The 13,547-nt window shown below is 32.6% G+C and overlaps 1 protein-coding gene across 8 annotated transcripts in view; it reads right to left on the reverse strand.

The window, feature by feature from the left end:
- Positions 1–1,410: 1,410 nt before the first annotated feature.
- The window catches only part of LOC143257092 (uncharacterized), a 78,185-nt gene continuing 66,048 nt past the window's right edge, over positions 1,411–13,547 (reverse strand). For 7 of the 8 annotated variants that reach the window (XM_076515325.1, XM_076515348.1, XM_076515311.1 and 4 more), the window contains 2 exons: positions 11,193–11,399; positions 1,411–3,409 (listed from right to left, as the gene is read on the reverse strand). In XM_076515325.1, coding sequence (XP_076371440.1) covers positions 3,336–3,409; positions 11,193–11,399 — 281 coding nt within the window. In that variant the 3' untranslated portion in view covers positions 1,411–3,335. Of the gene's footprint in view, positions 3,410–4,263; positions 4,423–11,192; positions 11,400–13,547 lie in introns of all 8 variants that reach the window. The other variant, XR_013031684.1, reaches the window with a different exon arrangement.

Consider the following 13,547-nt stretch of genomic DNA (forward strand, 5'->3'; position numbering starts at 1 on the left):
ATGCACACAGAAATATGTTCTTTGAGAAGAGGCCACATAAAAGGCAGTGCTGGTCAGAATTCAGTGTCAAAGAGGAAATAATATACTCTTTGTTTATAAGAAATGGGAATGTATTTATTGAAGAGAATAGGGAAGTTATGGAATGTGCAACAAACTGTTCAAAGTATCTAACAACAGAAATTACTGCCTTCTGAAGGAACAATCCAGATAGTGGTAAGTTTTTTAACTTAGGTTGTTAGCCAAATTTGACCAAAGAAGTTGTCAGTAAAACTTAGCTGGTTAATAATGAAGATGCTTTTAAAGAAGATGGTGAAGGTGAGTTTCAAAATTTTGAAGATCCAGCACACCAGGAGAGATACTGACACAACACTAACTTTATTAAACCACTACATCTAGTTGTATAGGTTTACTCTTACTGTACAATATCCTTGACAGTGTCAAGTGCATCTGGAGAAAGAGCATTGAGCAAACCCAGAATTGTGATAAAACAGGCTGTGATCACCATGACCAGACTCCTCAGTCAAAGTAATATTCTTTCATTTAATTGATGTTTGTTCTTATGTGTTTTTGTATACTTTCACCAATCAGTGACAGTCAAGCTTCACCTTGCTGCACATCAAGAGGTGCCCATAATAAGTGTTGGGTTATTAATCAGGTTTTCTTATATCATTTCTCCTGTTGCATTTGGCATCCATTCATCAGTTGAATCTTCACTATTTGTGTGGTTTAGATTTCACAGCAGTAATATGTCAAGAAGGTATACCATACCTTCTGTTTCTCTAATGTTCACCAATCACTTCAATAATGCATGATTTACTCAAGCTTCAATTCTTGATTGCACAAATGGTAGCCAAATTTCTTTAAAGTAATACTACAACAAACAGTTCTTTGCTCATAAGATAATCATAGCATTCAGTGGATGTTAACATGCAGCTTATGTATGCTAGTGTATTTTTCAAACTATCCTGTACCATCATTGCTTCAATTACTCTTTCAAATTCAGAATGAGAAGAAGTCCTCTCTCCTCAGATAAACTAACACAAGTACATTAACACAGGCATACTTTAACACAAAAAACAATTTTGCAAGTTTTGGGCGTAACTGAAAAAATATATACATTTAGAAAACTGGAATGTTAGCTCTGTTGTTACTGTTGAAAAATAGGCCACTATTAAAACCAAATGTTTGGGACTTCTCTGTTGTTTTTAGATTTGCTGTGATTTTAGAAGGATTTGTAGATACTCCTCTATTCAATATATGCCTAAGAAACTCAACATTGGTTTGCAACAGAGAACATTAATCCAAATTCAGACAAGAATATTGAAAATTCTCATAAACATGCTTAGGTTTTAATCTGTTGCTTAAAATGGGTGACCAAATACCAAAATAATAGACACAAGTTACACATCATTTTCACTGCAATTGATGTTTTATTTATTGTCCCTTGATATGAAAAACACATTTACAAAGTTATGCGAGAAATAATGATATTACTGCAAATTATGTTTTTTATGCTTATAATGTAAAATCTAACTAGATGAAAACATATAAAAATAAAGTTTTATATTCCACCAATAACAATGTTAAACACTCAGGTATGGAAGTAAAATCTTATATTTTATACTTAAATGATGTCGACGACCATACAAATTTGGCAAGTGGATTAAGGAAATTTTAAGTTTATATAAGATGGATAATAACAGTAAAGAACTGGTAGTAAACTGATCTGTCTTCTTGCAAGTTTTGGATGTGACTGAAAGAATATAAAAATTTAGAGACTTGGGATGTCATTTGTGAAGAGAAAAACTAAAAAAAATATTCTTTAACTGTTTATAGGTATGCAGGTTGGTGTTGTGGCTAGAAAGTTATATAAAAAGAGATAATTCAATAGATGTTTTCTTTGAAAATGAAAGATCACGTTGTGATGAAAACACAATTCACACAATTTTTAAACAAAAAATATTTATATAATACAATAAATAAAATATTAAGACCTAAGTACTTGTTGAATAACATTAAATATTTTAAACACTGAAGAGGAAGAACAACAGTAACAAGTTATATATAATATTATAATTAACTGTGTGTATAGAGTTTCATAAACAACTTAAAAGAATAACTGATACATCAACTTTAAAATATTGAATACTGAAGAGGAAAAACAGCAGTAACATAAGTACTAATTAAATATTTCATATATATGTATATAATATTACATATATGTATATATATATATGTATATAATATTAAAATTAACTGCATGTGTAGGTGTAGAAAGTTTAATAAACAACTTGAAAGAGTATTTCATATATCAACTGTTTCACCAATTTTATTTTTCCTCTTTAGAAAAACAGTTTTAAAAATTCTATAGTTGCTTAAAAATTCATTTTTTTCCTAAAGAATCTCAAATGTTAATTTATTCTGAAAGTATTTGAACCCCTGAGTTTTATTAGATAAAAGAATATAACTAAATAAAAAACATGAAATCTGTAAACATGTTTACTAAAACTGCTGTTGTATAACCAAATATATAAAACTCAAATATATTTTTAATATTGACAAATACAAAAGAGCCAGTATTTTATGTAATTATACATCATACCTGTTACAAATTTATCTTATAAGGTAAAAAAAACAAGATACATTCAAATTAATTAAATCCTGCTCTTGCAAATTCAACCTCAGCTGTTACAAAAATGAAATCTCAAACACAAGATATATTCAAAATTGTAAAATCAATAAAATCAAAGTTTCCTAAAAAGAACCACAAATGTACATAATTGCTAATGTATTATAAAATCACTGCCTTTGAATATTAAAAAAATTCAAATGTAGGACATCCATACAGATTGTCACAGAAACATAATGCTGCATTAGCAAGCTTAACTTAAGTCCTGTTTATTACTCACTTGTTCAGTAACACAGTGCTGTAGAAGCTGTGACCACATTCAGGTTGTTTTGTTTTTATAATAATATTATCTATAATTTGACACAAACATTTTGGAGGAAAATTTGTTAATATCTGTAAATAAAACATTTTTTTAGGAATATTTTAGATAAACAAAAATTAATTAAGATCTTACAGTGTATACATTGTTTATGATAGAATCATCTATTTACCTATAAAATTAACATAATTTATCACAAAGAAGTTAAAACAAACCTTCAAAAGGCTCATATAACAAGTAGATATAGTAATGTTGATAACTTAAAAATACAACTTCCAGGACCTGAGTGCTGTTTCAGATACATAAGCTACATACTTTTCAAGTATGATGACAAGAAGCTGCTTCCTCCAGGAATCTCAATAACAGAAGTAACTTTGGTGAGGAAATTCAGAACTGAATGATAAATATATCTCCATAAGGAAATTCCTGTCTCAGGTGAACAACTCCAATCTTGTGAAGTTCTGTAGAAAAACAAAAAACTCAAATATCCTACTAATGGCAAATCAAAAGCCACATGAAACTTCAATCACATATTTCTAAATGTACTTGTAAATAAATCTTTAAATTTGAGTAATAATTTTTTGTATGATGTTCTCAGAAAATAAATAACTGATAGAAAACTAAACTTAATAATGAGATAAAATGAAGTTGGATCATATGGTTTTTTACCATGACTAATCTTAAACAAGAAGAGCTCTGGGAAAAAATCACTGGCCCATAATAAGTAAGCTGCAAACATTTTTTATCTACTGAATTAGTAAAAATGCAACATTATCGAAAATAAAAGTTATGATTTTGATTGATTCCAAAGGTATTCAATTTAAGAAAGTAATAATAAAATTATAATATGCTATCAGTTAGTAAGCATAGATGATAAGTAACCAAAATGATGGAGGGAAGAGCTTTCAGAAATTTGCATATACATACAAAATATTAATAATTACCAACATGTGTATATAAGTATTACATACCGTATTTTCCGCCTAATAAGCCAAAATTCTGGCCCTAAATTTTGTACCTGATTTTTGGGGGTCGGCTTATTGGTCAATCACCAGCTTTGGACCAAAAACGGCCCCAAAATCATACCTTTGATCTCACAGTTACGACAGAGTTATTTCAGTTGAATAAACTTTATTTATTAATAGAAAAAGGTCTATACATTACGAATGACATGTATTCATAGAAATAACAAAATTCATAAAAAAATACACATTTTAATCTCAGAAATTTATTAAAATCCATCAAATTCATCATCTTTATCGTCAATAGCACCAAATAATAGATTTATTACTACAGAAAGCCAATGATCACACACAACATGCATGCTGATGCTGAAATGAGACTAAGAAATCATTTTGAAGAAACTTGTCACTTCTTAAAAATGGCCTCGGCTTATTGGGCGGTAATAAGCAAAAACCCTCATTTTCAGAGCTGCAAATTGGCCTCGGCTTATTCGGCGATTCGGCTTATTAACCTGAAAATACGGTAAGTGTGAATGTTATAAAAAATGTGAGAGATAATGTTGAAAATTTCATGCACCTTATTAAAATCTTTTATTGGAAAAAATGTCCTCATCAAATTTTAAGTCTATTCATTACAGATATCTACAAAAACTGTTAAGAGTCAATTGTCTTAGGAAAAAAAAATGTCCTATGTATAAGTAGGAAGAAATGTATATAATCAGTAAATATATGTCATTCATTGGATTACACTTCTATTCTCAGTTTGCCTCTGAAGAAGAAAGGTCCATCTTTCAAAAGTATTTGGGTTATAGAGTTTTATTTTGTATCAAGAATTTGTGAAACAATGTGTTTTTCTGACAGTTAGTAGATAATATTATTTACTCCACTCAGTGAGATGCTGAGAGAAGTTACTTTTGTTCTGATTTACATGGCTAAGTTTTCATTAGAAATTCTTAATAATCGATTCTGTAATACCAGTTCTCCAGTAGAACAGCTGTAAGTTTATGGACTTACAACAATAGAATCCAGGGTTTTCTACAAATCACCTATATTTCCATTATGGTACATACAAAGACACACACAAACACTCCACAAAAGAATGCCATTTTACTGACTGAGCAAACATGAAACAAAAGGTACAAGGTATCAATAAATATTTAGTAGATCCACTCCATTAAATTTAAGACAGAAATACAGCAGCACATCATATTTACAATACCAGAATGCTAGTCTTTAGGGATTATAACCCACTTCTGGTGAAAAACGTAGATTAGGATTCTCTTATTGTTTGTTTAAAATGTTTTCATGGGGAGCACTCATGATTAAAAGGTTTCAAAATAAAAATGTATTTCAGAATGGCTGGTATGTGTATTATCACTTTTATTGATAAACAGAGAACCTGAAGTCCCAGGTAGGTTGAAATGTTGTTCTCTGTTTATCAATAAAAGTGATAATATCCATACCAGCCGTTCTGAGACACATTTTTATTTCAAGTGGGTTTCTCGTCATCAAGAATGTGTATTATCACTTTTATTGATAAACAGAAAACCTGAAGACCTAGAAAGGTTGAAATGTTGTTCTCTGTTTATCAATAAAAGTGATAATATCCATACCAGCCATTCTGAGATACAAATGATGGTGTGTTTCTGTTTGTATAAAAAAAATTAAAAAATGTATGACAGGGAAGAGTGATGTAATCTTTATTCAGTATCATGCCCTTACTCGGAATTATAATGAAAGAAACAAAACAAAAACAAACTTAACTTTAAACTAAAAAAAGTGATAAAATGCAGTATAACACAACATCTTCAAGCCATCATTTTGAAATTTAGGCCAAATGAGCAGGTACTCCCATCATGTATGAAAATACTGCCTTGTCTGCTTAGGTGGTCAATGATGTAAGTAGTCAGCTGTATTGTCAAAATCTCATGACTGGTCTTTTGTATTACTTTCAAAACATTTTGGGTAATCTCAAGTGGTAATCATAAAAATTAACTTGAAGTTATACACTACATATTAGCTCAGAAGAGGAAAAATGTGGTATTCTTATTTCAAACAGAATATTATAAGTATCCACAATATGTGATATATTTTCAGGAAGTTTTAAAAAGGGTATAAAATAAAATACAGACAGCAAGTGATAAAAATTCATGCTTAAGTGAAAGAATAAACAACATTTTTTATCCATACAAATCACAAAAATGTGTCACTGGATCTTTACTTGAACTGGCGAGCTTCAATATTTATCATACAAATTTTCTCTGGTTGTTGCTGATGAAAAGACTACAGGAGACAAAGACTAGAATACAGATAATAACAATGACATATTTTCAAGTCAGACAGAAGTCTTTGTGTAGTGTTTAACTATTCCAGGATATTTACATCAATGAACATTCCAGGGAGATAAACTTGCAGCTCATATAAACTTGTAAAGATCTTTGTACTACATCTTGAAATGAATACATTGCCAGTAAAGCAGACTACAAAAGAGAAAAGAAGGGTAAAAAATTATGAGCCTTATTACACACGTTGTGGTGTGTAAATTTTGTCTAAAGCAGAAGATAATGCAAGTTTATGATGTCTACAACTTCTTTACTATCTGGACAAAAATCTAAAAAAATGTAGTGAATAATATTTTACTTATTTAATTTCAGCCTTCCTTTATACATAGTTCCTGTTTCCAGTTTGCCTATGCCATGATCTTAAGTTGTTCAACACCTATAAATCCATTACACTGCTGGTAAACACGTAATGAAATTTAGTCATTCGTGTTCAAGCATTAGCATTGTCAACATTTCCCACTGACATTTCCTGTGTTGCATTGGGTAAAAACGTGGCACAATTGTCGAGCTGTAAAAGCAAGGTCTTTCTCAACATGCCATCGTTGATGAGATTGGGCGTAGTAAAACTGCTGTTGCAAATTTCTTAAAACACTCTGAGGGAGACGGAACGAGAAGTTCAAGTAGTCGGCCCAAGAAAATTTCGTCGGCGTTGAGCAGGAGGATTCGACAAGTTGTCTGGCAAGACACCAGCCGATCGTCGAACCAGATTAAGGCCCTTACGAATGCAGAATGGAGCTCGAGAACAATAAGATGGCATCTACGAGAGAAAGGCTTTAAAAACCGTAAACGTTTTCAAAGATCACACAACGACACAGATCAGTTAAACTTTGCTGAGAAGCACCAAACATGGAACGTAGAAAAGTGGACGAAGGTTTTGTTCTCTGATGAGAAAAAATTTAACCTGGATGGTCCAGATGGCTTTCAACGTTACTGGCACGATAAGGATATCTCACCAGAGACATTTTCTACACGACACAGTGGAGGAGATTCCATCATGAACTTGGGGTGCTTTCTCCTTCCATGGAACAATGGAGCTTCAGATTATACAGGGGCATCAAACAGCAGCTGGCTACTTTGGCATGTTGAACAAAGCATCCTTATTGACTGAAGGCCCTTGCTTGTGTGGAAATGACTGGATCTTTCAGCAGGATAATGATGCAATCCATAATGCTTGCAAGACAAAGGACTTTTTCATGGCGAATAACGTGATTCTTTTGAACCATCCAGTGTGTTTGCCCGAACTGAACCCCATTGAAAATGTTTGGGGTTGGATGGCAAGGGAAGTCTATAGAAATGGATGTCAATTCCAAACAATGCATGATCTTTGTGAAGCCATCTTCACCGCTTGGAATAACATTCCAGCCAGCCTTCTGCAAACGCTTATATTGACCATGCCAAAGCGAATGTTTGAAGTTATTCGCAATGACAGCCGTGCAACTCACTACTGAAACCTCTTGTTGGGCATTTCCTACCCAGTTTAGGACTTCTTTTTGGTATGGTCTTAAACTTTTGACCAGCTAGTATTTAGGCTAATTTCATAGTGTTCATATTTTTCCTATTAAATGCTAAAAAGTGTTTTTATTTTTATTTTCCCATTTCTTATTTTCATCTTTCGAAGCTCTTCTCAAATAAGTGGCTGAGTCTAACAACACAAAATGCATATTTTGTTCTTTATTATCATTGGCCTTAAGATTTTGGTCAGCAGTCTATACTTCTTCAATGCATGTTTCTTAATACTTGAAAATGACTCGTGCTTTGTAGCAGGCCGAACATACTACAAAAATGTTTGTGCTAACTAAATATTCATTAAAGGTGTGGTCAATTATTTTTTTACTTTTTACAAACTGGAAGAAAAAGGTGTTAGTCAAAGATATCAGATTTTGCAAAGATGCTTGAATGATGCTCTGATTTTTGGAAAAACTCATCAAGAATGTATTTAAGATCAAGTGCATATTTTCTCTCTTTGTAAACATGGAGTAACATGTTAAAATGATTCGGTTGTTCTTGCAATGTGGTTGCACTCAAGTAGGTTCTGTTGCACCTTATTGCAACAGAAGTAGAGTTGATTGCTGGCATGACTAATACAAGTTGTAAAATCATTTGACTTGCAACAGAAGGGACATCTGTCCAGGAGAAAGTATCTCATAATATAAAATATTGTTAGTTTTGTTGAACTGGTTTCAGGCTCTTATGTTTTCTGAAAGTGAACACCAAAGGTTTGAAGTTGTGCATGTAGAAGATCTTCATCAGAGTCATCTTTGAAGAATCTTGTAACAGTCTGTAAATCATATTCCTTTAGTAGAAATTGGATTTTCTGTGCACAAACTATTCACATTTACTAAAAGTTTACCATAGTTTGTGAAGACAAACACAATAAATTTAGAATTATAGTATACATTAATTCTCCAATAGTGACATTGGTCAAGTGGACCAACCCATGCACATATGAATAAATAGCATAAATACCAAAGCTTTGAATTTTTTGTATAATCTTCAGCTGGAACTAGCCCTCAACTACTGCTATCTGGAAGATAAGTGGACATTCTGGACTTGCAAATTATAGGACTTGTTTCAGTTTCACACATATATCCTTGAAGCATTAGAATACCATTCCCAGAACTAAAATGTACCACATGAGACGTTTTTGTTATGGTAGTCCTCAAAGTGCAAGTTTCATTGTGTTGTTAAAAACGATTAGTACATCACTTCACAACCAAATGATACGAGGTAAAATTCATACAGTCCTCCCTGGCTGCTAGAAACAGTCCTAGGTCTATATTTTAATATCCAGTTTGACTTCCCAGCATCCAAATACCAGTTTTGGCAGTCATTCATATGTGGTAGCAAAAAATATCAAGTACATTATCATGAACACATTAGATTTTGTTTGTTTGAAAGTTCATGCAAAGGTACTTAAAGGCTATCTGTGCTAACTGTCCCTAATTTAGCAGTGAAAGGTTAGAGGGGAGGCAGCTAGTCATTATCATCCATTGTGAACCCTTGGGCTACTCTTTTAACAATCAATATTGTTAATTGATTGTCACATTATAATGCCTACTCTCAACTGTAATCTTTGTAACCTCTTAATTTCAAAACTATAAAGAACCCTAAAGTCCAAAAAGGCCTCCTCAATGATATTTTGTCACACTAGCATCACTTGTATCTATATGATAATGAATGACTGTTGTCTAAAGTAATAAATTATCTTGTTCCACAAACACAATAGCAAACATTTTGAGTAATTCAATGTCTTCATTTTTCTGTATCAAGATTTCAAATTATTAACACAATATTCAACTAGAGACTAGGTACACATGAAAGTACTTTTTTTTTTTCTCGTAATGGTTAAAATTCTAGCTACATGGCTGATGTGCATCACATCTATTTCTTTTACTATGTCAGTGATAATTCCAGCTGAGAGGTAAACATAGAGATCTAATGCTTGCAATTACAGAGTACAATATCAGCAGTTGGATGATAGCTGCTGTAGCAAACAATGTCTGCTTTATTTTGTGCAGCAGTTCCATCACTGCACCACAAACAACATTGCACTGGAATGTGCCTTTAAAATAATACAAAACAATTTGCATATTTAGAAATATTGTTACCTCTTCAATACTTTAGTGTATAGTCTTCAAGTTGGTTTTTCTACACAACTGCAAGTCACTTGGCTGACCACAGCTGTTATACGTCAACACTTAAAATACCAATTCGTTAACCAAGACTAAAGACTTTTCAATCTAGTAAACTACATTGCCATGATGAGATCAGAAGTACCTCTTCACTTACACCTAACATGTTACCATTTTATCAAAATGATAGTTGTGCTATCTGATCAAAGTTGTGGATTCTCTTGGAATGCCTGATATACTGGGCTTTCAAAGCCTTGTTGTCAAATCTGGAACAATGACAGCTGTACTTGCTACTGCTGCCAGTTTCTCCTGCTTTAGCAGAAAACATGCTCAGAAATTACTTTCCTAAGAATTCTCCTAGTTTTCTATATAAGTGGCTAAATTCTTACAGGGTCTTCACCTTTGATCCTTGAACTTATTTTTATATTGCAATACATTGAAAATCACATCTAAGTCATCAAGTTGATCCTTTTTCAAATGATCAAGAGTATCAAAACTTACCATCTGCCAAAGGTCATATTACAGCAGCTAGGGTTTCTCATCATTTAGCCATCTCTTAACTCTTTAGGTCTAAGTAAAGAAGCAATAACACAAAAACAGTTCTTACTGTAGATGGCAAAAACTATTTGTCTTGGAGAAAGCCCCTCCTAGTTCTTGTTACATTTCCAAATTCTTTCTTAGCCTCAACTACAATGTCATAATATTGACTGCTTTTTCTCTGATCATAGTTTACAGACTTTGATGTACTAAAGTACATTATACGAGCCACAGAAATGTATTGCTGGTGCTTTACCTAAACTAACCATCTTCAATGTTTATTATGTAAAAATTCTATGATTACTGGAAGCTAAAGAAATTATTCCTGCATAAAAGAAATATGGGAATGATGATGATACCATACACTTGCTACTTAAATAATAAGAAAGTCCTAGGGCAATATCCTATAGTCACAGTTTATTTACATCAATGGTGATCCATATTGTACAGTACATTCCAAGAAAATAAACACTCATGTTATACAATTAGTTCCTGTACAAACCTTCAAACCGAGTATGACCTCACTCCAGGAGAGCATGATACATAAATAAAGTTCAACATGTATGAGAGTTAAAGACTAATCATTTTGGTGTGTGTCCTTTCTCAAAGTTGAACGACCAATGCAAGTTTACAACTACTTCACTTTAGTATATATATATACACACATATATATGAAACAGAACAGGAAAGTGCTTTTTGAAAGGAAAAATGGTAAAGAAAAATATATGACAGACATGTTTCATAATATACTGATAAATTATCCATACTTACCCAAAAGTTTGTATAATGTATTGCTAGCATAAAGACGAGAGTGGATCTTTGGTGAAATTAAAGCTTTGAAAGTGATTACACCTGGTGTTTTGGTCATTCTCATTGCTTGCTGCAACATTAACTTCAGCTTGTCCTTTGATGGACTTGGTGAATGTTCAGGTGAGGGGGAAGGAGGGGGAGGAGTACGTGGAGGTGAGACTTCACAAACTATTAAAACAAAGATTTATAGACTGTAGCTCTAACTGATAGAGAATAACAAGTAAAAATGTAAATTTATAATAACCTACAGTTTGTGAATAGTGAGATAATTACCACTTGGTGATCATTAAAGAATTTCAGTTGGAATGTATGCTATGTACCATAAAATTATTTTAAATGAAGCAGGCTACAATTTCATAATGCTTTCTTTATAAAAGTATAAGTATTATATTACACTAAAGTGCAAACCTTACCATCATGTAAAATTATAAAACAGCTTTAAAAACCTTCAGAACTTCATTCCTCTTTAGAATAAATAATTAGTTGAAAAAATAATAACCTTAAGTCCTTTATACAGAATTACAAAACATACTTTAAGTGATGTTACATATACTTTTGAACTGAGTATGGAATGTGTTGTACCTTCATGACCAGACCACGGAAAAGTTATCATTTAACAAGTTACTAATAAGAGGTGCATCAAAAGTTATTAAGGATCAACAGATATTTCTAGAAACCTTAATTTTTCCACATTCATAGTATTTTTTATGTGTGGATAATAATACAATATACTTTTAAAATTCATAATGAAAATCTTTTCTATAACCTTAGTTAAAGCCTTTCTTATGGTTATTTCTGAGTGCATCAAACTAAATTGACTCTTTGCTACATCTTCCTGGTACTCATTGTCTGATTGAAATACTTGGATGACTATAGAATGATCATGTTCAACTACAGCTTTGTTTGTTTTGAATTTCACGCAAAGCTACACAAAGATTATCTCTGCTAGCTGTCCCTAACTTAAGAGTGTAATATTAGAGGGAAGGCAGCTAGTTACCACTACCCTCTGCCAACTTTGGGGCTACTCTTCAACCAAAGAACAGTGGGATTGACCATTACATTATAATGACCCCACAGCTGAAAAAGTGAGAATGTCTGGTGTGACGGGGATTCCAACACTTGACCCTCAGATTACAAGTCGAGTGCTTTAACCATCTGGCCACGAGGCATACTGAAACCGAAACCCGTGATCCGCAGTGCAGAACGCTAACCATTAGCCACACATAGTTCCAAAACCAGAGTAATGGTCAGTTTCTGGATTACAATGATTTGTTTGCGAGTTTGAAGTTAAGCACAAAGGTATACAACGAGATATTTGTGCTACATCCACAATGGGTATCGAAACCTGGTTTCTAGTATTGTAAGTCCGCAGACATACTACTGTGCCATTAGGTGGGTAGGATTGTAAGACTAGAGAGAAGGCAATAGTCATCACCACCCACTGCCAACTCTTGGACTACTCTTTTACCAATGAATAGTGGGATTTAGAATCACGTTATAATGCCCCCACGGCTGAATGGGCAAGTATATTTGGTGCGATGGGGATTTGAATGTTCAACTCTAGTAGATGTTTTAGAATTGAACAACCTTGTAGCATTTTGTTGTTGGTTATTCTTTTGTATGTTGTGGTTTCATTGTCTTCCCACATTTTTCTAGTTCACATTAACATGCTTTATCACGAAGTTAAGGTTGTTCTTTTTTAGTTTGTCATGCATTAGTACATTACAATTTTGAAAATATGCTGTGTTGTAATATCACCTAAGTATTCAGTTCCTTTCCACCAATTTCAGGGATATGGTAGAGTAGTGATAACAAGTAAACTGTTTTTGAGTTACCAGCCAGAAATACAAAATCTCAATTGCTTCTAGCTTTTTGTTGATGAGAGATCTGAATACTCTGTTTCAAGTTGAATTCAGTAATTTTGAAAATTTCTTGAAAAAATTTTAATCTTGATTCTAGTTATCTGTCACTTTTGAATAGTGCAGCTTTATCCATATTTTACACGTATTTTAGATGATTCAGAATGTAAGAGGAATGTGTAAGTAACTGTAAGCATGGGTCCATTTTCTCTAATGTTTGGTGTCCATAACAATCTAGTTTTAAATATTATCACAAAAGACAACTAATGTCTACTTTCTGCTTTCAATAGGAATGTTGGTTACTTAGTTGACTAAAAATTGTTTGAACTGCTCAAGAACATTGCACCAGAGCACAGTGTGTTGTCAGCAAACTTCAACCCAAAATTTATTCTTGGAAAAAGAATACTGACGTATAATAGAAGAGAAACCACAGAAGTATTACCTTGCATCTTCCTAA

The sequence above is a fragment of the Tachypleus tridentatus genome, chromosome 1 (genome assembly GCF_004210375.1).
Source record: "Tachypleus tridentatus isolate NWPU-2018 chromosome 1, ASM421037v1, whole genome shotgun sequence".
NCBI classification, from domain to species: domain Eukaryota; kingdom Metazoa; phylum Arthropoda; class Merostomata; order Xiphosura; family Limulidae; genus Tachypleus; species Tachypleus tridentatus.